The sequence below is a fragment of the Staurois parvus genome, unplaced genomic scaffold (assembly GCF_062004578.1).
Source record: "Staurois parvus isolate SC_StPar_1 unplaced genomic scaffold, SC_StPar_1.0 ptg000636l, whole genome shotgun sequence".
In the NCBI taxonomy this organism is placed as follows: Eukaryota; Metazoa; Chordata; class Amphibia; order Anura; family Ranidae; genus Staurois; species Staurois parvus.
Window position 1 is genome coordinate 9,788,085 of NW_028318432.1, and position 27,665 is coordinate 9,815,749.

General features: G+C 41.9%; 1 protein-coding gene across 5 annotated transcripts; it reads left to right on the forward strand.

Moving 5' to 3' along the window:
• Positions 1–351: 351 nt before the first annotated feature.
• PDSS1 (decaprenyl diphosphate synthase subunit 1) lies at positions 352–26,328 on the forward strand. Of its 5 annotated transcripts, none has more exons than XM_089693804.1 (11): positions 352–555; positions 6,127–6,185; positions 9,056–9,188; positions 9,783–9,913; positions 11,313–11,454; positions 13,160–13,271; positions 15,114–15,223; positions 17,572–17,652; positions 20,560–20,673; positions 23,834–23,914; positions 25,898–26,328. In XM_089693804.1, exons 1-11 carry the CDS (start codon positions 424–426, stop codon positions 26,036–26,038), a joined length of 1,236 nt encoding a protein of 411 aa, XP_089549930.1. In that variant the 5' UTR covers positions 352–423; the 3' UTR covers positions 26,039–26,328. The 5 variants fall into 5 exon arrangements, with proteins under 5 accessions (XP_089549930.1, XP_089549929.1, XP_089549933.1 ...); XM_089693803.1 differs by having other exon boundaries at positions 353–555; positions 9,053–9,188; XM_089693807.1 differs by lacking the exon at positions 352–555 and adding an exon at positions 705–725 and having other exon boundaries at positions 9,053–9,188.
• Positions 26,329–27,665: the final 1,337 nt, after the last annotated feature.

Sequence of the window (27,665 nt, forward strand, 5' to 3'; positions counted from 1 at the left end):
TACTATAAAAGTATGGCAATGGAGTTCACTACCACTTTAAGTTCATAAAAGAAAAGTTGGAGTGGAGGTCACATGTGTCCTGTCGAGTGGAGCTCCAGTCTGCAGCCATTGGTGGAGGTCACATGTGTCCTGTCGAGTGGAGCTCCAGTCTGCAGCCATTGGTGGAGATCACATGTGTCTAGTCGAGTGGAGCTCCAGTCTGCAGCCATTGGTTGTTACAGTAAAGTTCATTTTTTAGAAGAAAGTGGAGGTCATATGTTTCCGGTTGAAAGTGGAGCTCCAGTTTGTCTCCTGCCTCGCTATTCCGGTATGCGTCCGTCGCTGTTCCGGTTTCCGCCCGTCGCTGTTCAGGGTCAGGGGGGACGGGAGGCGTGGCTGCTAGGCTGCGCGGTGCCGGCTGGTGTTTGTGGCGGAGAGGACGGGATGAGTACGGTGTGGGGATGGGGATGGAAGCTGCGCTGCTGCGGATATCATAGCGCTGCCCTGGCCGGAGTGCGGAACCTGACCAATGGAGTCCTCCGGGGAGGGGGCGGGGCCGGAGCGACTGCTGGGAAGGTGAGAGGAGGGCAGGGAGGGAAGGTCACACATGTCACTGTGCGGGGAGAGGGGACACCGGCTGATACATGGACTGTCCCCCCCCCACCCTCATCAGTAGAGGGGGCACCACACTCCCCACCACCATTATTCATTCATTCATTGGAGGGATGGCTGTATCTGTGTAGAGTGTAAGCTCTGAGGACCAGGCCCCCCGTGACCTCTGTACTGGATCTGTACTGTCTCTCTGTGTGGTCTCATGCACATGGGCTGTGGAGGGCATATCCCTAGATCAGTATACCAGCTGTGCGGGAGGGGGGGCATATCTCTAGATCTATGTACCCCGCTGTGGGGGCCATATCTCTAGATCTGTATACCCAGCTGTGGGGGTATATCTCTAGATCTGTATACCCAGCTGTGGGGGTATATCCCTAGATCTGTATACCCAGCTGTGGGGGGAATATCTCTAGATCAGTATATCCAGCTGTGGGGGGCATATCCCTAGATCTGTATACCCAGCTGTGGGGGGCATATCCCTAGATCTGTATACCCAGCTGTGGGGGGCATATCCCTAGATCTGTATACCCAGCTGTGGGGGGCATATCCCTAGATCTGTATACCCAGCTGTGGGGGGCATATCCCTAGATCTGTATACCCAGCTGTGGGGGTATATCCCTAGATCTGTATACCCAGCTGTGGGGGGCATATCTCTAGATCAGTATATCCAGCTGTGGGGGGCATATCTCTAGATCAGTATATCCAGCTGTGGGGGGCATATCCCTAGATCTGTGTACCCAGCTGTGGGGGGGGGGGGCATATCCCTAGATCTGTGTACCCAGCTGTGGGGGGCATATCTCTAGATCTATGTACCCAGCTGTGGGGGCCATATCTCTAGATCTGTATACCCAGCTGTGGGGGGCATATCCCTAAATCTGTATACCCAGCTGTGGGGGGCATATCCCTAGATCTGTATACCCAGCTGTGGGGGGCATATCCCTAGATCTGTATACCCAGCTGTGGGGGGCATATCCCTAGATCTGTATATGCAGCTGTGGGGGGCATATCTATTATATTCTCTATGCTATATGGGGGGCTCTGTGCCCCTTACGTGTCACCATGTCACAGTAGAGAAAACTGTGGTTGTCACCAGAACAAGTGTCCCTATTGGAAGATTCTCCCTCTTTACCTGTTCTTTGAACTCAGAATTCCCTTCATTTTTAGGGCACTGAGATGCAAAAAAAAAAGGTTCTAGTCCTTCCACACTTAGTACAACTGATAACAAGTTTTTGGCTTGGGATAGACATTTCTATATATCACTGGCTTTACCCCTCAGATCATTGAATATGGAGATCAATCATTGTCAGTGTGAAGATGGGAGTTCCATGATTCTTCACTAGTTGACATATATTGAATGCCTGTTTTATGGGAACAATCTTCTACTCCCCTTCGTTTATTGTATTTACTTTAGAGGTGTGGTTTATAATTGCCAGGCAGGTCATGTCAGAACAGAGGAAGGCCTGCTAGAATTTGTAAATGCCTATGTAGTTTGCAAATATATATATTAAAAAAAACAAAGCATGCTTTGTGGGGCCATTGGATTTGTTGCCTATTTGTAAGTATTATGCAGAAAGGACAGTTAGCCCCCGTTCACACCAATGCAATTTGTCATACGATTTGGCAGTTCAAAATCGCATGACAGGTCACTCCCTATTTGCGCCTATGGAACCGCTCAAATCAGCGTGGTTCCGACTTTGTGGTGCGGTACCGTTTTTGAAAAAAGGTTCTTTGGCGAAGTATGAATGAAGTCGCACAGATGTCAGGCAAGCCACATGTGAAATCGCACTGATCAGCGGCTTTGAAATCACGCTACTTTAAGCGACGTTGTGTGATTTCAAAGCCACATTCAGTGTGAACCGGGGCTAATTGACATCAGATCTGCCTGTATGTGTGTGAGACACGGCCAGCTTGCTGTGTGTGTTGTCCTTGACAGAAGGCATATATCATGGATCCATAGTCCAAGGGATGATATGGCTGATCTGTAGTTTGTTAGGAAGCTGTAACTATGTAGCAGTCACCTTGATTATCATTCTAGTTATTGATTGGTGTTTTTTTTTTTTTCCATCTGTTATTTAGCTTTGAAATGCCAAAAGAAAAACTGCACTGCTCCAAGCTCCTAAAACAGCCTGCTGAGATGTCTACTGTTCCGGGTGCAGGTCACAAGAGCTACTCTAGGTCAATACATATAACAGTCGAAGAATGAGGCTGCACTCCATGGAAATCCTACTGATAAAACTGACCCAGAATCCCCATCCACACATTCCAGGTGAATGGGGGAATCCTCCCCACAGTGTCATTGTGTTCTGACTGTGGGGAGATTACCCCGCTGTCAGAATACACAGATTAGCGCTGCAGTCCATAGCCTGCAGTGCAGATCGAGTGGAAATATACAATCAGGGTGGATGAACAGAAGCTGGTCTGTAGATCGACTTCTGTCCAACCACAATTGCAACACATGGATCAAAATTCGGCTGGCCCCTTCTGAGCCGACCAAATTTCTAATCATGTATGGCCAGCTTAAGTTTATTGTGTACAGCTGGCTGTAGACAAAGTCCCCGCCCCTTGGCCACACCCCTCTTGACATGTTTCACCCCTCCTATGTCTTAAATTGTTACTAAACCCACAACAGTAAAATCAGTCTGTATATACAGTAAAGCATAATTGTTATACTCACTGTGGAACCTAAGGGGTTAATCCTCCACATTGTGTAAAAAGGATGTTTAATCCTGTCTTCTCTGATCATCCCCTTCTACTGTCCCCAATCCATCTGCCATAGTACAGATCAGCAGCTGTGGCAAGTCTGCACATGCTCTGTTCGGTGTGTATTGCTAGAGAGGGTTGTTTTTATTTTGGGAGGGTACATGTGATCAGCACAGGGCCAATCAGTGCTTTCCTGACAGAGGGTCAGGGGTCATGCAGCCTCGTAGGGCAGTCAGAGGAGAATGAAAACTCCTCCTACAAGATTAACCAGTGCTCAGCTGGAAACTGATATATGTCACAAGACTGCTCTAACTGCTGATGAGAAAAGGTATTTAGTAGTTTATATTTACTAAAATAATTGTGTTTCCATGTTCTGCATACTTTGGGAGACCAGATCTAGTGAGCGCAGGGTCCTGGGTTTAGTGACACTTTAATCATGGTGGTACCATAGAGGGGCGGAATGTGTCAAAGGGGTGCAGCCTAAGGGCGGGGACTGTGTCTACATCCAGCTTTACATGGTAAACCTACCAGTGGGATCTCCGTGGAGTGTGGCCTCGTTCTTCAATTTTTTTTAATTAGCTTTGTTGTGTTCTATACAAGCCTTTCTCAACCAGGGTTCCTTCAGAGGTTGCTAGGGGCTCCTTGAGCAATGAGCAACTTCTGCTTCTCAGATGAGTAATCATTGACACCAATGATGGTTTAAGATCTCTGTAAGGGGGGGAATCTTCCCAAGAACTGCACATGTATGGGACTTTATTCTCAGTGACCATCACTCTAATGTACGGTGAGCTGTAGATATATTAATTATTAGCTGGGGTTCCCTGAACCTGGAAAGTTATTTCAGAGTTCCCTGTATTAAGAAAGGCTCTATATGAGATCAGAGTTCTGTGTAGAAGGCTTGGAACTAAAGGTGCTGAGCTTGTTTATGGGCTCGTTCACACCTTGTGTGCCATGTATGTTGCATTCTTATTTCATTTGAATGGCATCCCAACATATCTGCGCACCACAAATGCAAAATATGGGTTGCTGTATGCTGTAGTGGAAAACTACTGGGAACTGGAGAAAGTACAGAGAAGGGCAACCAAACTGATAAGAGGCATGGAGGAGATCAGCTATGAGGAAAGATTAGAGGAACTGAATTTATTCTCTCTTGAGAAGAGGAGATTAAGGGGGGATATGATCAACATGTATAATACATAAGGGGGGATATGATCAACATGTATAATACATAAGGGGGGATATGATCAACATGTATAATACATAAGGGGGATATGATCAACATGTAGAATACATAAGGGGGGATATGATCTCCATGTATAATACATAAGGGGGGATATGATCTCCATGTATAATACATAAGGGGGATATGATCAACATGTAGAATACATAAGGGGGGATATGATCAACATGTATAATATATAAGGGGGAGATATGATCAACATGTATAATACATCAGTGGTTCATATAGTGAACTCGGTGTAGAGCTATTCACCATGAGGTCATCACAGAGGACAAGGGGGCACTCTTTACATCTGGAGGAAAAGAAATTTAATCTCCAAACACGGAAAGGTTTCTTCACAGTAAGAGCTGTGAAAATGTGGAATAGACTCCCTCAAGAGTTGGTTCTGGCCAGCTCAGTGGATTGCTTCAAAAAAGGCCTGGATTCTTTCCTAGATACACAGAATATAACTGGATACTAACATTTATAGGTAAAGTTGATCCAAGGAATATCCGATTGCCTCTCGGGGGATCAGGAAGGAATTTGTTTCCCTGCAGGAGCAAATTGGATCATGCTTTGCTGGGGGTTTTTTTGCCTTTCTCTGGATCAACTGTGGGCATAGGATTATAACTTTTTTTTTTTTTTTTTTTTTTTTATGGTTGAACTGGATGGACTTTGTCTTTTTTCAGCCAGACTAACTATGTAAGTACTGCAGGAATGACTTTTCTTGTGTTGAGACCCATTCAAAATGAATGGCCTGTGGAAATGTAGTGCACCTCATTACACAATGAAGTGTGTTGCAGCGCTTTGCATTAGCACAGTGCATTACGGATGTTCATTAAAGTGCACTGCGTAGAAAAAAAAATGCAGCCGGGCATAATTTTTATGTATTGGGGTGCATTACAGTCCATTCATTTTTAATAGGTTTTGTAATACAGTGCGCTTCAAGAGCGGGGATGCCATTAGGAATGAATGGCACTGACACGCACCTGCAAAGGGGCTGCATGTTTGTATGCATTGCAGCGTACAAATGTGAATCTAGTCTAGGTGTTGCCTAATTGCAGCAGAGAAAAAATAATGTGTGGCAGAGCTGTTTAATTTCAAAACTGAATAGAATAAAAGATAAATCCATTCGCAGGTAAATTTGTTCATTAAAGGTATTCAATCTTTCGATTTAACTGCTTGCCCTGGAGTTCATCTTTAAACCTTAATGTATTTTTGAAATGTTCAAGTTAATTGATATGTTCAGTTACTGGTATAGCAATGTGCAGCATACTGGACTTTTTTCCATTCAGTGCAGAATAATGCATCGGTATGAACAATCACTATTATAAAGTAGATTTACTAAAAAAAACTATTATAAAATAGATTTTTTTCTTCTTCAAGCATTTTGCTGTGTTGGTAAATGCACCAAGAGGCATGGCATGTCTGGTGGGAAACATTTAAAAGGCCTGTCATGTGTGGTGCAAGTTGTGACTTTAGTTCACAACAGCTTGTGAGGTACAGATTAAGTGACATAGAGGTCCAAGACTGCATCATAAAAATATAAATTATATGATAATAAACTTCCTGCATTGCACAAAAGTCTCACATATCCACGTTTGTTTATTTTGCAGATTCATATCTTTCCTATAAGGTCTGGCCTGTTCACACGTTCAATGAGTGCTTTTTGGTGGTAAGTAGTGAATGGGGAAATCTTTGTGCATTTTATAGCATTCTACTAAAGATCTGTATGTAAAAGTGAACAACTTAAAGTATATGTAAATTCAACACGCTTAAAGCAGTGGTAAACTCTGGGGGGGGGGGGAATGCCCCCCCCTACAGGATAATGTTATAATGTGCTAGAATGCACTGCATACTAGTATGTTATGAAAGACTTACCTGTAAAACGAAGCCCTCCAGCGTTGATCTGTTACCGCTGTTGGCGCTACCATCTTTACCTGTCTTCTTTCTTTCCTTCATTTGAATGGCCAAGCTGAGAAGACATCACATGGCGCACTCAGTGTGCTGTCAATGCAGTGCATTAGCGCAGTGACATCACCGGCTGCTTAAACTGTGAAACTTAACCGGTGCAAGTTTAGGAAATAATTATTCATACTCTGAATGGTCTAGGGTTGTCAGTGGTGTACCCCAAGGTTCAGTGTCGGGACCCTTACTTTTTAATATATTTATAAACGATATAGGGTCTGGGATTAAAAATCCCATTTCAGTCTTTGCAGATGACACCAAGCTGTGCAGTGGAATAACATCCTTACAGGATGTCTCCAATTTACAAGCCGACCTCAATGCACTGTTTAATTGGGCAACTATGTGGGAAATGAGGTTTAATGTTGATAAATGTAAGGTTATACACTTGAGGGCTAAGAATATGCATGTATCATATATACTAGGGGGGGTACAACTGGGGGAATCAATGGTGGAGAAGGATCTGGGGGTTCTGGTAGATCACAAGCTTAATAATGGCATGCAATGCCAAGCTGCGGCTTCTAAAGCGAGCAAAATCCTCTCTTGTATTAAAAGAGGTATAGACTCCAGAGAGAGATATCATATTACCCCGCTACAAATCATTAGTAACACCTCATCTGGAATATGCAGTTCAGTTTTGGGCACCAATTCACAAAAAGAACATTGGGGAACTGGAGAAAGTACAGAAAAGGGCAACCAAACTGATACGAGGCATGGAGGATCTCAGCTATGAGGAAAGATTAGAGGAACTGAATTTATTCTCTCTTGAGAAGAGGAGATTAAGGGGGGATATGATCAACATGTATAAATACATCAGTGGTTCATATAGTGAACTCGGTGTAGAGTTATTCACCCTGAGGTCATCACAGAGGACAAGGGGACACTCTTTACGTCTGGAGGAAAAGAAATTTAATCTCCAAATACAGAATGGTTTCTTCACAGTGAGAGCTGTGGAAATGTGGAATAGACTCCCTCAAGAGTTGGTTCTGGGCAGCTCAGTGATTTGCTTTAATAAAGTCCTGGATTCTTTCTTGGATACACAGAATATAACTGGATACTAACATTTCATAGATAAAGTTGATCCAGGGAATATCCGATTGCCTCTCAGGGGATCAGGGAGAAATTTTTTCCCCTGCAGGAGCAAATTGGATCATGCTTTGCTGGGTTTTTTTTTTCCTTCCTCTGGATCAACTTTTTTTTTGGTTGAGCTGGATGGACTTTTGTCCTTTTTCAGCCAGACTAACTACCGGTATGTAACTATGTAAATAATCTCTGTACCTATAGGTCATAATAGGCTTACTTAGAGGTACAAATTGAAAAGCGGAGTTTACTACTGCTTTAAAATGTTGGATTGTGTTTTCTCCGTTTCAGTACTAAATCTAGTGTGTGAATCTACCCAGTGGGGATACAGGAATACAAACCAGGCAGAGATTCTTATCCCTTATTCCCATTGAGAGGCTAAATCAGCTAGTAATAAACCAACACTGCTCCAGGTCAGCCCAATAAAATAGCCCCTTAATCATGTCAAAGTATTCCACAGATAAATTAAGATGTTAACTGCACTCCAATCCAGCAAAGTGACATAAATCCATGATCAAACACATCATCGCCCAAATGGGCAAGGAAGACGATGCTAATGCATTTCATGCCTATATGTTCAAGTTAACAACACTAGCTGAGTCAAGCATCAGGGAGGATCCCGACATTAAATTCGGGATCCTTTCAGAGTCTTGATCAGATGAGTGACTTCAGCCAACAGTGATATTTATCCCGCTTTTGGCTGAAATCGGGTCACAGGATTGCAGAACGAAGTGCACTTCAGTAACCCACAGGATACATATAGTTAAAAGCACTTTGATCGTACTTCTCCTTTTAAATGGAGAATAGAAAAACTTGTACAGCAAATGTGGTTTAGCCAAGCTTAGATTTTACTGAAGGGCTGTGGTTTACCAATACATACCTTCTACTGTCTAGATCTTTCGATGCCACTATCTGTCTTGCAGTTTTCAGTAAACCTCTAGCCAAGACATTTTTTCTTTGGCTTTGAGTAGAAGGTGAAACCCTCTGTCAGGCTACTTTTTTTTTTTTATAATTGCTGACACATTGGGAAGAGTTAAAAACTACCTAAATGAAGGAAAAATCCTGACTTTAAGATTTTTAAAGCAATTCTAAAGGCTCAAGGTGGTATCACCTTCATGCATTCTATTTGTCTTATGGATGCATAGAGCAGCAGCTCAGAAGAGAGCAAGCAGCTGTGACACAGGGCAAGCAGCTTTCTCTGGGGGCACTGCTCAAGGGGAAGAAAGCCAGGAGCACCATCCCCCCGAAAACCAAAGGAGGATCAGGGCAGCTGTGTGCAAAACTAATGCGCAGAGCAGGCAAGTATGACGTGTTTGTTTGTTGTTTTTTTAATGTTAAACGTTTTCACGTTTTTCTTCACTTTCTGTCCCAACAACAATGATCCAGACTAGAACTATAAAATCCTGAAAGATTCTAATCCTCCTCTGATGCATCCAAAATTAGGGAAAAAAACAATAAACCCTCAAATAATGTAATTTCCTGTGCGTTTATATTCAGCAGGTCCCAGTCTAGGCTTCTCCACTCGTCTCAAGTGACATGCTGCTGCAGTAAGACCAATAGCGAAGCCAAATATAAAGACCCATTTAAACTGGGAAGCAGTGATCTGAAGAATCTCTATGAAGACATCAAAAAGGTGATTTGCTGGTGTTCTACTTCACGCCACAGTCCAGTTGCATAAACTGTTTTGTAGGTGACATGTGACTTTATGGCAGCATGGTGGCTCAATGGTTTTCCTGTGACACTGGTCTTCTGTGCTTGATCCAACCAGGAACACATTTTTTGTGTTCATGTTTTTATGGTAAGTTGATGTGTGTGTTGGTGTAACCATCAAAAGGACATCAGAACACAAGATTTTTTTTTTTAAAGATGAGTGCCTAGCATGAATGGTTCAGAATACTTTGCAGACTTGGATAACAATGTAAATGCATACAATGTAGCTAAAAATCAAGAAAAGATTATTAAATAATTTTTTGTGTTAGTGACGACTGAATTGGTTTGCAAATTGAGCAACTGAGTCTGAGGAGAATACACAGCTCACTAATCATCATTGCAAGGAAATTGTTCTTCCTGAACTGAGCATATCTGCTTGCAGGCATTCACACCACAATCGTGTCATCATATCTTGCAGAAATGTATTCAATTTTAGAATGAGATCTAATTTGTCTACTTGCTGGTCATTATACCTCCATCCTCTTACTTAAGATGTTTTCTCTTGTTTGAAGTATAGGAGCTGCTCATAACAACCCAGGAGCTGAAGGACATGTGCGAGTATTATTTTGATGGGAAAGGGAAAGCAATTAGACCGATGCTGGTTGTGTTAATGGCACGAGCGTGTAACACACATTATAATAATTGCCGGTAAGTTATCTTGGAGCTGTCTTGAATGGCTTTGTGCTTGTCTTGGGGTTTGTTCACACCAGAAGCATTGGGGCTAGGCTGGCAGATATTTCCAGTGCAGCCTCAATGCATAGACAAAATGCTTTGGGTATTTTTTGTGTCTGTTTTGGTGTTTTCTCACCTAATTCCCTATTTGAAGATTTACGGAGTTAAAAAAAAATGTTAACCTTACCTTAATTTATCTTTCCTAAAATGTGGTAAGTATACTACTGGTGGTACCATAATCCCTCTGGGTAGTATGTGACAGCCCTTGAAATGCAAAAAAAAAAAAAAACAGGTGACTTTATGCAGTGCAGGGAAGTCTAGTCCTTCCTTCCACTATTCTATGCAGTAGTAGAGTAGCCTGTTATTTAAATCTTGGGGAGGTAGTTCATGGCAAAGAGCCACGAGCACAGAGACCTAGAGGGGAAGGGTGAGTGACTCAGATGGCAAAGTTAGCAGGTAAAGCTGAGAGATTTGCCACATGGTAGATGAGTGGTTTGTAACTACAATATAACGACAATATACAGGTAACATTAAAGCGGAGTTCCACCTACAAAAAAAAAAAAAAAAATTCAGCAGCTACAATAACTGTAGCTGCTGACTTTTAAAATACAGCCACTTCCTGTCCCTCGGTCCAGCAATGTCTTCACCACCACTGGTTTCACCGGCCGTCTTCTCTCCCTGGTGCCGGAATCTTCAGTGTGGGCATCCGGCTGTGACAGCTTGCAGCTTCACAGCCGGATGCCTACTGCACATGCGCGTGAAGCGCTGCGCTTTGTGCATGGGCCCCGTAATCTTCTGGGACCTGTCACGTGTCTCAGAAGACTACAGGGAGGGAGGAGGGGAGGACAACTTCCGCTTCTGATCGCCTAGGTGATCGCAGCAGGAGTGGGAGCGGGTACCTGTCAAATTCGGGTACCCACTCTCCCCTCCCCAAAGGTGCCAATTCTTAATGGGGAGCGGGGGACAAAGGCTTAAAGCAGAACTTCCCCCTTTTGGGTGGAGCTCCGCTTTATTTCACAGTAACTGTCATGATTATGGTGAAAATAAAGGGTTTAGGTGAGAAAAATTGGCCTAATGCAGAGTTGTTACTTTTACATTGTTTCTAACCTTGTATATAAGAAAAAAATATTTATACAGAAATGAAATACTGAAGAGTCAGGTCACTCCCAAGTGAAAATATATAGATGAAATCAAGTGGGCTGAATTGCTATTTTGAGACTTTGACAGCAAGTGTCTCAGCACTTTTTATCCAACCTTTAAGTTTGGTTCCATTGCTGTCAATGGAGCCTTTTGAGGGGTAAACTACAGCAGTGATTGCATCCACCAGTATCTTCCAAAGACCTTATCCTACTAAGTGAATGTTCTCTGTGTACAGGGAGATGCACCCTGCCCAGCGCTCCATTGCTGTTATTGCTGAGATGATCCACACTGCTAGTTTAGTACATGATGACGTCATTGATGGTTCTGATTCCCGAAGAGGAAAGAAGACGGTCAATCAGATATGGGGTGAAAGACAGGTGAGATGTGTGTTCTCATGTATGTGTTCTGATGTATAATGAGTTTAAACACCAGACATTAAATGCAAATCTAACTGCTAGGTATACAGCACTGGCCTTTTACTATTGCTGGGGAATTCATTTTGAAGAAAGGCTAAAATTCACAGACATGAATCTAAGATACAGTAGAACAGGCCAGGCTCACTTCTGCACTTTATGCATTCTGTATTAGTTTTTACAGCGATTTTAAAGGCATCATTTTTTAATTAAAAAAAGATGTTATACTTATTTCTAACGATATTGCACAGAGCAGTCTCTTACCTCCTCTTCTGGAGTCCCCCACCAGTGCTCTGCACTCCTCTCCTCTGTGGCCATGTGTTGGCGTGCTCCCGAGCCACACTGTGTGCATCCATAGACGCACACAGCCCGGCTCTGCCACAAACCGCCTGCTTCCTTCTCACAGGATTTAACCCCCCTGGCGGTATTCCCGAGTGTAGCTCGGGGTAAAGTTTCAGCACCACAAGTGGTAACCCTGAGCTACACTCGGGAATACCCTGCAATGCTGCTCCGGGATCGCTTCTGCACTTACCTTGTCCTGCGCTCCCGCGATGTCCCCCGGCAGCGGCCCCGACCGTGTCCTCCGGCTGATGCCGGCATCCGGGTTCCGTTCCCTGTGACGTCAGGACATACGGGGACGGAACTGGCGGGAAATTTAAAAATGTCAAAAAAGTGACATTCACTAAATACACTAAAATCACATAGTAAAACATTACTGTATCAAACCATTTCACATACATTTTGTCCCGAGTGCTTTGTCCTGTGCCCTGCCTGTATTTTTACTGTTCTTTCTGCCTGGAAACTGAGAAAAGTCCAAAAAGCGTCCCTTTAGGTCAAAAGCGGTTTTAGACCGGCTAGAGAACAGCGATAGTAAATTAGAACCACTTGCAGAATTTAGTGATAATGATTTGTGGGGAAATTCGTCATCAGACACTGAAAACGATTCTGTTACTGAGCTCAGCAATGTGCGAACTTGGCGCTATATTTCAAATTTCAGTGTTTTTGGTTTGATTATATTATTGAATTAAATTTATTTTTATTACATTATTATTTTTTATGATTATTTATTAAATTATAATTTATGATTTTGTGGTTCAAATTTTATCATACCCGAGATGTTTACTAGACTCTTGTTCGGACAGATTTCAGTGAGTTATTCCTAAAAATTACAGGCCTACAATAAAAAAACGACATATTTCCATGCAAAAAAATGTACCGCTTTGAGCACAGAAATAGTGACATAATCAGACCGCTAGGGAGGTTAACTGACAGCAGCGGTTGCCTGTGTGTCCTGTGAGGAGAGGAAGATAGGAAAGCAGGGCTGCAGCCGGGCACATTGGATGAATAGAGGCTTCAGGAGAGTGTTTGTGGAGGGAACAGATATTGGAAGGTTATTTTTATCTTATTGCAGAGAATGTTTTAAGTTAAAAAAAAAAAGAAAGAAAAAGAAAAAACCTTTTGCTTTTCTAACCACTTTTAAAAGTATTCCTTGAGTTCAAGAAAGTAATTTGTCAGAGGATGAAGACTGCTAAATTAGCTGAATTCAAAGATCAAGGAATGATTTTTGAAAACTAGATTCTGCTTGTGTCTTGAGGAAGGGATAGTGTTACACGGCATGTATGTCATTTTTCTGCCACTTCTAACTTGACTTTGGTCTTGTCTTTTCAAGGCTGTCCTTGCTGGAGACTTCATACTGTCGGCTGCTTCTGTGGCCTTGGCAAAAATTGGTAACGCCACTGTAATCTCAGTGTTATCTCAGGTCATTGAAGATTTGGTACGAGGTAAGTCTGATCTAAGTTTGATTTCAACTGAAAACTTAGCAGCTACAGGAGTAGTGTGTGTGTGTAAATTACAGTATAATTGTTATTTTTTTATGTTTGGATAAAGCAGAGAGGTTTTAGAACCCTTTGTCTGCTTTTCATTGCTGTCTGTCCCTCTGTTAGGGAGGTTCACCTTCTCTATTTGTCATGTTTACCGTTCTCATTGAAAGTGAAAGAAAACGAGCAGAAATCTTCCAATGGGGGCACAAGTTCTGGTGACCCTCTCACTCCATGTTTTGGCTGCGGAGCAGGAAGTGAGGGGAAATCTCCCCAATGGGGCATAGATGGCAAAAAAAAAACCTGATGGGGGTTAACACCGTCTCTTACTCTATCCATACTAAATTTGCCTTTAGTTCTGTGTTAAATAGGCAGGGCTGACACCCTGCGAGGTAGATTTACTACAGGTAAATAGACTGTGCACTTTGCAAGTGCACTCATTTTCCCTAGAACTTGGTGAATGTGGTAAAACTCTGCTGATTTCCATCATCCAATCACATGCAAGCATTTGCAATGGGTAAAACATGCATATATCCCACAGATACCCTGAATGCCTTTTTTTTTCCCCGCATTTGCTTTAAGATACACTTTGAAGGAGAAGTACAGTCAAAGCTCTTTTAGTTGTACTTCTCCTGTGGATCACAGGAGTGAAGTTCGTTCTGCACTCCTATTACCCATTTTCAGCTGACAGCGGGCTGAAGTCACTCAGCTGGTCCAGGCTGGGAAAAGATCCTGACTTTAAAGTTGGGATTGATCACAGAGTCTGGAGTGGCACCTGACTGAACCTCTCAGTGAGCTGCTGAGACCCTGAGCCATCTGCTCCCTCCACAGCCCAGCTCTCCAGTGAGGGGGGGAGTCAGAGCAGACTGACAGTCACCTCTCTCTGCTTAGAGCAGCTGTGAGAACTCAGCAGTCATGTGATCGCAGAGTTCTGACACTTAGAGCCGGCAGGGGACAGATGCTGCATCCACCTAGGCATGTATGATTGGGGGGGGAGTTTATACTTTTTTTTTTTTTTTTTTGCTAACTCAATACAAAACAATGGTAAATACCAAGTAACCTCTCACAGTGAAGGAAATAAGTATTTGATCCCCTGCTGATTTTGAATGTTTGCCCACTCAGAAAGAAATGATCAGTCTAAAAATAGAATGGTAGGTGTATTGTAACACAGAGACAGAATAGCAACAAAAAATTCAAAAGAAATGCATGTCTAACAAATTATGCACTGATTTGCATGTTCATGACGGAAACAAGTATTTTATCATTCAGCAGGATTTCTGGCTACCAGGTGTCTTTCATACAGATAATGAGCTGAGATTAGAAGCAGTCTCTTAAAGGGAGTGCTGCTAATCTCATTTTGTTAGCTGTATAGAAGACACCTGTCCACAGGAGCAATCAAACAATCAGATTCCAAACTCTCCGCCATGGCAAAGACCAAAGAGCTGTCCAAGGACGATGGAAATACTTATTTTCCTTCACTGTATAACTCCTTTTTCAGTATCTGATCATCAAATATCTGGCTAGCTTAAAACTAAACCTGTTGATTAAAAGCATGGGAGATGCACTGTTGTCATTACAGGAGGTCGGAGATTACCTTGCTTGTCTGATAACTGCTTAACCACTCAGTGTATTCTTGCAAAATAGATTCCAAATGTTTTTTAAAAAAGCTTTTAAGACATACCCTAGTTTATGTCTAAATAAACACTTATTTTGCTGTGGGCAACATTACTACTTTTCCTAAAAATGTTTGTATCTGTTGATTTCTTCTTTTGGAAGATTTCACTTACTGTTTTATTTGTCCTTCAGGCGAATTCCTTCAGCTGGGCTCCAAAGAGAATGAAAACGAGAGATTTGCTCACTACCTCGAAAAGACTTTTAAGAAGACAGCAAGTCTTATTGCCAACAGCTGTAAAGCAGTATGTACGTTCCTCATTTTATTTAGTTAAATGGAATGTGTGCTGATTGTCATACTTCTAGATAGATCTCTATGCATTTACAATTACAGAAAAGATTGAGGATGTTCCTGACTCTAGACCAAAACCTTGAAGCTATTTATAGGATTTGGCAGTATTCAAGAGCTTACAAATAATTCATAACTTATTAGAGACTTCTCTATGACAGCTGCTTTGCTACGGTGAAGTCATATTAGTACAAATTCAATTCTGATTGGTTGCGGTGGGTTACTGCAGTTAAAGGAAACTTGTCATGAGCGCAACCAATGCTACTATCTTTTGAAAATGCTGTTCGACTGTCCTAATGACTTTCAATGGTTTGAGATACTTGGCTAAAGCAGGTGTACAGATTAGAAGCATCAAAGAGAAGTTCCAAGTCTATAATTACACAGTTGTTCTGGATTACCTTAAGCCTGGGTTCACATATATGCGGTGGGGTATATTGCATGTGATTCACACAGGAACTGCACCGCATTCCTGTGCAAATCACATGCGAATTGTGTGCGGTGCGATCGGAGCCATACATTTTGTACGGATCTAATCGCACCGTACCCGCACCAAAAAGGTGCTGGACCCTTTTTTTAGTCCGCACTAGAATCAGATCGCATGGGTATTCATAGTTACATAGTTAGTCTGGCTGAAAAAAGACAAAAGTCCATCCAGTTCAACCATAGAAAAAAAAAAGTTATAATCCTACACCCACAGTTGATCTAGAGCAGTGGTTCTCAACCTTCCTAATGCCGTGACCCTTTAATACAGTTCCTCATGTTGTGGTGACCCCCAACCATAAAATTATTTACCCAGTAATTATAATTCATAAAGTGTCGTTTTTTTACCTCCAATACTGCTGCTTTCAACACAGTAGCTGCTTTCAACACAGTAGCTGCTTTCTACACAGTAGCTGCTTTCTATAGAGTAGCTGCTCTTTACACATCAGAAATGTGTTTTCCCAATGGTCTTAGGCGACCCCTGTGAAAGGGTCATTCGACCCCCAAAGGGGTTGCGACCCACAGGTTGAGAATCACTGATCTAGAGGAAGGCAAAAAAAAAAAAAAAAACCCCAGCAAAGCATGATCCAATTTGCTCCTGCTGGGAAAACAATTCCTTCCTGATCTCCCGAGAGGCAATCGGATATTCCCTGGATCAACTTTACCTATAACTGTTAGTATCCAGTTATATTCTGTGTATCTAAGAAAGAAGCCAGGCCTTTTTTGAAGCAATCCACTGAGCTGGCCAGAACCAACTCTTGAGGGAGTCTATTCCACATTTTCACAGCTCTCACTGTGAAGAAACCTTTCCGTGCTTGGAGATTCAATTTCTTTTCCTCCAGATGTAAAGCGTGCCCCCTTGTTCTCTGTGATTCACACCTATATGATCTGATTCTGCACATCGCAGTGCGTTTTGCGGACCGATTTTGGGGTGTTGGTAACGTAGCATACACACCTGTAGCGGTTCACATGAATGGAGTGTGATTCTGACGCTTTGCGGAATTCGCACTGAAAACGCTGCGAATTCCGCACCACATCCGTGTGAACCCAGGCTAAAGCTTTGAGTGTCAGAATGACAGCCAGGCCGGAAAAGGCCTTCTCCCTTATTGTAATCAGATGTTTATTTTAAGAATTAGCGCTTACAAATAGGAATTTTTAAAGCGCACCTAAAACCACTGGAAGGTTTATTTATTTTTGCTACCTGTGTCCCGACGGTAAGATTTTACTGTCCAGAGATATGAGAAGTAGGAGGAAATCTGACAGCTGTAACCTAAACCGGTATCGCTTTTGGAGGATTTCCAACCACTTGTTATTGTGGCAGCAGGAAAATGCTGGCTATCCCAACACTTTTAATCCTGGGGATAAATAGAGGAGTGAATCTCCCCAGCAGGGATAGAGAGGGCAATAGAAACCTGACAAGCACTGACATTTCCCTACTCTATCAAAAAAATACATTTTCACTTTAGATTCACAGAATAATGTAAGAATAGGACTACTAAACAGTATAGGTGCATGGGTATTGTCTTGAAGCTGGTCCTGAAATATTCCATCTAGTCCTACGGGTGTGATGGTGATGTATCCAATCTTAAGAAAGGAAGCGTCTCAGGCAGCTGATGTTCTTTAGCCAGTTGACTTCTTTTTCTCCCTTCCATACTAGACTGAGAGAGGGAAAAGAAAATATGATTTACGTCTAAGTGCAATGCAAGCAGACAATTTTTTTATTACTGAAATCCTTTCATTTATTTTTTTTTTTTTATGAGATGAGAGTCCAGGGTACTGGAAATCTGTAGATGGCGACTCTCACTGTGGTTTCCTGTGTTCTAGGTGTCAATCTTAGGATGTCCTGATCCAAAGGTCCATGAGATAGCCTACCAGTATGGCAGGAATATAGGAATAGCCTTCCAGGTAGGTGTTCTTCCACCATGGGATTCAGAAAGCCTTTTTCAGGAAATTTCCAAACATGACATATTGAGCAGCACTTTACCGAATACATAGATCCATTCACATCCCTCCGTATTCTAGTAGAGCTCAAATTTTCCTTACAGAAGCCACAAATCCATTTTAAGCTGATGCCAAGCATTTTGTTTTGTGTTGTACTATTTGTTGGGGTGATGAGTGTGAGCATGGCAAGTGCATATAAGTGACACCCCCAAGTAGCAATTGAACATGTGACACCAACACTGCAAAGGAAAACTGCTCACCCCTGAGTGTACAGTTCAGTCACTTGAAGACTGACATGTTAACCACTTCTGCACCGCCCTATAGCAGAAATACTGCTACAGGGCGGCACATGTGCGCAAAGTCACGTATATATACATGACTTTGCAGTTCCAGTTCAGGGGCGCCCAACCCCCGCCCCCATTCGCGGCCTTGGCTGTCAATCACCGGGTCCCAGCCAATGATTCCCCGCCAGCACCCGGCGATCTCCAATGATTTAAGATGGGGGAGAGACCTGTACGTAAACAATACAGATCTCTCCCGTCAGCTCCTGCACGCTGCTTTGTATGTCTCTGCAAAGAAGAGCCATAAAAAGCAGTGTGCTTACAGTGAAACACACACACAGCCCCCATAGTAAAACAGCACACAGTTAACCCTTTAATCGCCCCAGATCTTAACCCTTTCCTGCCCCTTGCCATTAGTACAGTGTCAGTGCTTTTTATTAGCACTGATCGCTGTATTGGTGTCACTGGGGATGTCAGTGACATCAAATCAGTTCCCCCCAGTGTCAGAATACCCGCCGCAGTCCCGCTATAAGTCTCTGATTGACGCCATTACTAGTTAAATAAAAAAATTCCAGTATATATACCGCCATTTGTAAACGCTATAACCCAATTAATTTACAGGTATTGGGTTTTTCTCTAGCAAAGACATGTAGCAGAATACATTTTGGCCTAAATTTATAATGAAATTTGATTTTTTTTAATTTTATTTTTTTTTTACTGGACATGTTTAATAGCAAAAAGTAAAAAAAAAATTGTTTTTTTCCCTCAAAATTTTTTTTTTTTTATAGCGCAAAAAATAAAAACCACGCAAGCGATCAAATACCACCGAAAGAAAGCTCTATTTGTGGGGAAAAAAAGGATGTAATATTAATTTGGATGTAGTGTTGCACAACCACGCAATTGTCAGTTAAAGTAATACAGCGCCATATCGCAAAAAATGGCCTGGTTAGGAAGGGGGGTAAATCTTATGGAGGACAAGTGGTTAATGTCCCTTTCTGTCCATGCCTTCTTTCAGTTTCCAGCACTGTGATACTTTGAGAATTCCTCAATCATGCAACACTGTACCCAAATGAATGGTGCTGTAAACCATTTTTTGAGCCAAATAAGAGCTTTCGTTCTGTGGTATTTATTCATCACTGGGTTTTTTTATATTTTAATATATAAAAGAAAAAATGGCGAACATTTTTTAAAAATAAGCCTGTTTCCCTTAGGTTTCTGTTATAAAACTTCAAATAATCTTCTTCATAAATTTAGGACACCATAATACAGAGTCTACAAACTATGGTATACGGTATATTTTTTAAAATGTATCAACCTTGATGTTCTGACTGCCTGTCTTATTTCTTGAGGCCCTAAAAGGACAGGATGGTCCACACACTCAATATTACACCTTTTTGGAAAGTAAACTTGTTTAGTAAGAAGCATGATGTAGTTTATTGCCACAATTTTTTGATAAACTAGGAAAGTAAAAATTAGATTTTTGAGTTATTATTTAAATATTTCTCTCACACACAGCATGGGTGCACTTAAAATTACACCCCAAAACACATTCTTCTACTCCCAAGTATGGTGATATCACGTGTGGGACTTTTTCATTGCCTAGACGCATAGAGGGGCCCAAAATCCAAGGAGCACTGTCAGGTTTTCAAGGGGCATAAATTATGCATCTGACAGATCATCACATTTGTGGTAATCCAGAAGTGCCAGGACAGGAGAAACACCCACAAAATGACCACATTTTGAAAAGCAGACCCTTTAACATATTTCAGAGAAGCATGGTGATTCTTTTGAAGACCACATTTTTTGCTGAAAGTTTTAGAGGGGCCTAAAATCCAAGGAGCATCTTAAGGTTTTCAAGAAGCATAAATAACACCTCTAATTTCCTGACATCCTGTCACTTTGTTGGACGCCCTGAAGGTTCAAAGATAGAAACACCCACAAAAAACTACATTTTGAAAATTTTGATAAAATAATTTTTTAACCCAAGATCTGGGCATTTTTAAAATTGCACCCCAAAACACTTTCTGCTGCTCCAACCAAATATGAGGATACCATATGCGTGAGAATATTCGAACCTAGCTACATGGATACATGGAAGAGTCCACTTGGGGGGACGCTCAAGCACAACTTAAAACTGCCTCCTGTCCTCAGTCTGAATGGCTAAATGAGCTCTATGTGCACAGTATACACTGTCATTTTATAAGATCAGCATTGTAATCTAAATACAAAAAAAAGGTGTTTTTTTTTTTTTGGCAATCCATGATACTATAAGCATACTTGAAAAATATTCTCTCTTGTTGTGAGTGCTGCCTGTCTGCTGGCCATCTCTTCGCACACCTTCCTAGATTCCTTGCATGCTTTGCAGCTTCTCCTCCTCTGCTTGCTTTTGATCTATAGGGACTACATATCCCATGGTACCTTCCTTACTGCAAGCAGTGATTCCTGTACTGAAACTCCTCCTCTCAGCACCTCTGTAGTTCTGAAGTTCGTATATAATTTTAAATTTTGACAATGGAGATGCTTTAATTTTAAGCATTGGTTTATGTTATGATAGATAACATTCCCTTAATTAATTTTCCTTACCTTGCAGCTTATCGATGACATATTAGATTTTACATCTTGTGCGGACCAACTGGGTAAACCGACTGCAGCAGATCTGAAGTTGGGACTGGCGACCGGTCCAGTTTTATTTGCTTGTCAACAGGTAATGTTGGTTAAAACAGATCTGCCAGTGCTATATTCAGTATGGCTTGCTTTGCATCAAGCTTCTGGCTATTTTCTCTAATCTACAGTTGGGTCCATATATAGGTGGACACAGGCACAATTTTTGTTTTTTTCAGGTATTTACCAAAACATAGTCAAGCTATAGTTATATAATGGATATGGGCTGAAAGTGCAGACTCTCAGGTTTAATTTGAGGGTGTGTACATCCAAATTGGAGGAAGGGTTTAGGAATTACAGCTCTTAACAGTAGACATCCCCCCTTTTTCAAGGGACCAAAAGTATTTGGACAATTGAATCAAAAGCTGTTTCATGGCCAGGTGTGGGCTACTCCTTCATTATTTCTTCATCAATTAAGCAGGTAAAAGGTCTGGAGTTGATTCTAAGTGTGGTATTTGCATTGGAATCGTATGCTGTGAACCTACATCATGCGTTCAAAGGAGCTGTCCATGCAAGTGAAACAGACCATTTTAAGGCTTGAAACGAAAAAGAAATCCATAAGAGAGATAGCAGCAACATTAGAAGTGGCAAAATCAACAGTTTGGTACATTCTGAGGAAAGAAGAACGCACTGGTGAGCTCAACAACATAAAAAGGAATGGACGTCCACGGAAGACAACAGTGGTGGATGATCGCAGGATCCTCTCTATGGTAAAGAAAAACACATTCACAACATCCAGACAAGTGAAGGACACCCTCCAGGAGGTGGGTGTATCATTGTCAAAGTCTACAATCAAGAGAAGAGTTCACAAGAGCAAATACAGAGGGTTCACCACAAGGTGCAAACCATTCATAAGCCTGAAGAATAGAAAATCCAGATTAGACTTTGCTAAAAAAACCATCTAAAAAAGCCAGACCAGTTCTGGAAAAGCATTCTTTGGACGGATGAAACTAAAATTAATCTGTACCAGAATGTCGAGAAGAAAAAAGTGTGGAGAAGGCTTGGAACAGCTCATGATCCAAAGCACACAACGTCATCTGTAAAACATGGTGGAGGCAGTGTGATGGCATGGGCATGCATGGCTTCCAGTGGCACTGGGTCATTGCTGTTTATTGATGATGTGACAGAAGCAGCCGGATGAATTCTGCAGTGTTTAGAGATATACTGTCAGCCCAGATTCAGCCAAATGCAGCAAAGTTGATTGGACGGCACTTCACAGTACAGATGGACAATGATCCAAAACACACTGCAAAAGCAACCCAGGAGCTTTTGAAGGAAAAGAAGTGGAATATTCTGCATCACCTGATCTCAACCCAATTGAGCATGCATTTCACTTGCTGAAAGCAAAATTGAAGGCAGAAAGAACCACAAATAAAGAACAACTGAAGACAGCTGCAGGTAGAGCCTGGCAAAGCATCAGAAAGGAGGAAACCCAGTCTTTGGTCATGTCCATGGGTTCCAGACTTCAGGCAGTCAATGCCAGTAAAGGATTCTCAACAAAATATTAAAAATGAACATTTTATTTATGATTATATTAATTTGTCCAATTACATTTGAGCCCCTGAAAAAGGAGGGACTGTGTATAAAAATGGTTGCAGTTTCTAAAATTTGTACTTGATATTTATGTTCAACTCCTTGAATTAAAGCTGAAAGTCTGCACTTCAAATTCATTTGGATTGTTTCGTTTTAATTTATTCTGGTGGCATTTAGAGCCAAAAGTATGAAAATTGTGCTTGTGTCCAAATATATATATAGACCTAACTGTATATCGCTGTGTTATATTGATCTGTTCTAGTAATCAGTTATGAACATTTTGGGTCAAATCTTTTGTGTCCTGATGTAATCAGCAGTGTAGTGATCCCCTGAGGACCCAGCTTGCGTCCTTTAGACTCTGTAAATTAGGCCAACCTATGAAGAGATTAAAGCAGAGTTAAATAGCGTTTAAGGGTAGCTGGCAGACCATTTCCTATCTGTTTATTAACTATTTTTTTGAGCATTGTCTGACACAGTGAAGGAATCCTTTAGAGCCACCTTGTCAAGATTGCATTCTTGCAATTCCTTTTGGGGTAGAGGGTGTCAGCTTGGCACCTTGTTACCTGTTACACCCTATGTAAAGCCTTCAATGCTCCGTAAATCAATGGAGTATCTAAGAATATACAGTCCTAACCCAGGAGCCATGGATCATGGCCCTCAATTGGCCAACCCTATTAAAGGCTCCAAAGCAGTAGACGTCAGTTGTAAATTTATGGATCCATCAGCTACCTGACCCTTGAGATTGCTCCAGATCCCTGAGGCAAACTACTTATAATGTTCATCAAAAATCTTGAAACTACAAGATTTGCATGTTTTCACAACGGAAAGTTGTACTTAGAGATTATGGAGGTTGCCACTGCAGACCTTTCCTCCTGAACATTCTAGTTGTGTGTCTGTCATGGTGATCCTTTGGGTTCTTCACTTTGGTGCACTGACATGGACAAGCATGTACCATTGCTCTAAGGGATGAAGTGGTGACTCCAGTCCATATACCGTGACCATGGATGTTGGTAATGGTGTGGTGGCTTCAGCCCCTATACTGTGACCATGGCTGTTGATGTTAAAGTGAATCCAGCTCTTGCCCTGTGATCATGACTGTTCGTAATGGCGTGATGCCCCCCTCCCCTACAACGCGACCATGGGTGTTGTGGTGGCCCCGGCCACCATGGCTGTTAGTGATGGTGCGTGACTCTAACCTCTACACTGTGACCTTGACTGTTAGTGGTGTTATGGTGACTTCGTCATCTACACTATGACCATGGTTGTTACTAAAAGTCTAGTGTCTCCAGCCCTTACATGTAATTAGTGTAGTTCTGGTTCCGGGCCCCTAGACTGTGACCAGGACTGTTAGATATCAGCCCCTTGCATTTTGACAATGGCTATTAAGGTGTGGGCATATCATTGGTGGAGCATATGTGAATGAGCATGCTGTACATTCATGTATTGACCCCTAGCAGAATGTGTAGGATCTTCAATAGCCCAGGTGTACACCATTCAACCCGTGCACATCTCATCTTCTGCGTAATAAAATCTGATGAAGTATATTTTTGGCCAATAGCCTTGACATAAACATAAATTAAGTTCATGACAATGGCAGGAGGATGTGATTACAGAACAGATTCTGTTATTTGTTTGGAAGTATAACGATAATTAATTGTTTGCTTGGTCAGTTTCCAGAGCTGAACGCCATGATAATGAGAAGATTCAGTGTGGCAGGAGACGTCGAACGAGCATGGCAGTATGTCCGTCAGGTAAGAGAGGGCTCACTGTGAGTCACCACTTTGTGTTAACTATTACCACAATGGTATTGTCTGTATGGTATGAGCTCTGCATGGCTAAAGTCTGAACAGAACTACCTGGCTCAGAACATTGCAATCTGTCATTGATTTGTAACCAGTGGGTTTATGCTTTTATTCTTGCCATTTTTAACCACTTGCCTTCCAGAGGATTTACCCCCCTCCTGACCACATTGCATTACGGTGCTGCGTTACTTTAACTGACAATTGCGCAGTCATGCAAGGCTACACCCAAATCAAATGTACGTCCTTTTTTCACACAAATAGAGCTTTCTTTCAGAGGTATTTGATCACCTGTGCGGTTTTTATTTTTTGAGCTATAAAAAAAAAAAACAATTTTGAGAGAAAAAAAACAATGTTTTTTACTTTTTGCTATTAGACATGTCCAGTAAAAAATCTAATTTTGTTATAAATGTAGGCCAAAATGTATTGCTACATGTCTTTGCTAAAAAAATAAATCCCAATACATGTAAATTATTTGGTTTACGTGAATGTTATAGCATTTACAAATGGCAGTATATATATACTGTGATTTTTTTATTTTTACTAGTAATGGCAGTGATCAGCATCTTATTGCAGGACTGTGGTGGGCATTCTGGCACTGGGGGGGATTGGCTTGGTGTCACTGACATCCCCAGTTACACCAATACAGTGATCAGTGCTAAGAAAAAGTACGGACACTGTACTAATGGCACTGGGGTTTACATGTGGGGCAATCAAAAGGTTTAACTGTGTGTGCTTCACTGTAAGCACACTGCTTTGCATGGCTCTGCTATGAAGAGCTATGCAAAACAGTGTGCAGGAGTTGACAGGGGAGAGGACTGTATTGTTTATATACAAGTCTCTCCCTCCATCAGTACTGCTCCTCGATCACCGGCGACTAATCAGCGGCCAGGACCCGGTGATTGACAGCCAATGCTGACATTCTCTTACTAAGTAGCCTGGCTGATGTCCTTTTACCTTATTGCTTTTGGTTGGTGACTCAGAACAAGCATGAACATAAGCACCCCCCCCCCCCCCCTCCTTTTTTTTTTTCCCCCCTACCTTCCTAATTTGAACTTTTGTCAAGGTCAGCGACTGAGAACTCTCCACACAAATGCTCATCAATGTACCTTTTATCCTGCTAGGCTTACCAATTGTAAGAAATTGAAACAGGTTTGCTGTGAGATAAAAGGGAAGAGTGTAGAAAGACATCGCAGTCTGCCTGCTTTTAGTTGCTTTTAAAGTGGAAGTGGCTGATAAAACGCTTAGCTGTGTTCATGTTAATATACTAATGTCTGTTCCAGTGCTGGTATAACAAAGGATAGAGTTGTGTATGCTTCCCCTTCCCCCTCATCCATTATAAAATGTTGTGCATCCTTTTCATGGACCAGAACAAGGGGTGAGGAGGGGCAGATGAACAAGAGGACCACCCCTTGCCCAATCACTGGTTACCTCATATTCTGTGAAAAGAACAAGATGGTTTATGAATGGATAAGAAGGAGAGCAAACAACGTTATCTTTCACTGTACAAGTGCCGGAAGAATAGCAGTGACAGCTGACAGTAGTATCTACATTTGTAGTATTTCCAGCCGTCATCTGGATATAATATATCCAGCATTAGTGGTAACTTGACTGGACAAGTCAAAAGAAAAAAAATGTTTTTAATGGAATTAAACTTTAAGGCCTAGACTCTGGACCAAAGCTCTGCCCATCTGCCAGTCCCTTTCTGGTTGGTGAGGTATATAACATACGGGAGCGGAGCAGTTGGGCATGATTTAATGCTTGGGCAGCGTTTAAGGCTAAATTTGAGGGATCATATGGAAATGGAAAATGGTTTCAAAGTGAGCAAGAAGCTTTTCAAGGAGGTAATAGCAGAGCCGGTCACTTTTTTATTTATTTTACACCAGAGCAGTATTTAGCTGTGTTAAGTAAACATACTTCTTTTTGTCCTGGCAGAGTGATGGTGTTCACCAAACTACCTACCTCGCCCAACGCTACTGTAATGAAGCAATCCGAGAGATCAGCAAGCTGCAGCCGTCCCCGGAGAGAGACGCTCTCATCCACCTAACAGAAATTGTGCTCACTAGAGACAAGTGATCGGGGAAAGGGACTCTTTACTGGCAGCTACCACCAAACAGTGCCTAACGCCAGCACATGTGTACAAACACAGCCGGTTTAGCTTCAAGTGCGGGCCACCAAAAAAGGACTTGAGAAATCTCCAGATGTTTATTATGCCTTTCACTATTACAGTACTGTATTTTTTTTTTTTTTTTTTTAATCAAGATTTTATCAGCGGAAGCCATATTATGTATGAACGTGAGCAGTAAAGGGGAGAGTGAATTTCACCAGATGTATTGTGTAAAAGGATAAAATCTAATCAATTTTCAGTTCTCTGTTGGAAGTTCTTTGCAAACCTGTTCATCATGTTTTTAAGAGAACCAATCATGAAATGTGTGCTTTTATTGGCAGTGTTCTACAAATGCAACTAGCATGGTATGTACATCACAGGAGAGTTCATGCTTAGACTATTGGGTTCACCTGCAGGTGATTGGACACTGGTAAATAGCAAAGCTTGACATTGCCCAACACAACCCCCTGCCCCTTTATTGTCACGGGTTTTTTGCCCGTATTATCGATCTATCTATATGACAAAGCCTTTTCAGTCTTGATGTAGTGTGCATTGATAAAGTCTTCAGACCCCCTTCATGTTTATTAGTGTTATGTTGCAGCCTGATTTTTTTTTATTAATATTCTCCACCCAGTACCCCATAATGACAAAGTGAAAACAGAAGTTTAGAAATGTATGAAAAAGGAAAAACTGAAATATCACATTGGCATAAGTATTCAGACCCTTTGGGACAACACTTGAAATTTAGCTCAGGTGCCTCCCATTTCTCTTGGTTGCTGCTGAGATGTTTCTACACCTTGATTGGAGTCCATCTGTGGTAAATTAAATTGATTGGACATGATTTGGAAAGGCACACACCTCTCTATAAAAGTCCTCATAGCTAACAATGCACCCTGTACTGAATGAACTGCCTGCAGAGCTCAGAGACCGTAATAAAAAAAAAAAAAATCTGCTGTACTGAAAAATCCCAAGAACAAAGTGGTCTCCATAATTCTCAAATGGAAGAAGTTTGGGTAGAACCAGGACTGTTCTAAGAGATGGTCACCCAACCAAACCGAACAATTAGGGGAAAAGGGCCTTAGTACAAGAGGTGACAAAGAACCTGATGGTCACTCTAAATGAGCTCCAGGGATCCTGTGTGGAGATGGGACAAACTTCCAGAAGGACAACCATCACTGCAGCCCTCCACCGATCTGAGCTTTATGGCAGAGTGGATAGACGGAAGCCTCGCCTCAGTGTTAAAACACATGAAAGCCTGCTTGGAATTTACAAAAAAGCATCTGAAGGACTCAGACACTGAGGAACAAGATTCTCTGGTCTGATGAAACCAAGATTGACTGGTTTGGCCTCAATTCTAAACATTATGTCTGTAGAAAGCCAGGCACCGCTCATCACTGTTGGGATGGTATTGGGCAGGTGAAGCATGATGGTGGCAGCATCATGATGTGGGGTGGTTTTTTGCAAATAAGTATGGCAGAAAATCCCCCAATCCAGGTGTGAAAAGCTTGTCGCGTCATACCTAAAAAGACTAGAGACTGTAATTGCTACCAAAGGTACTTCAACAACGGAGTAAAGGGTCTGAATACTTAAGTACAT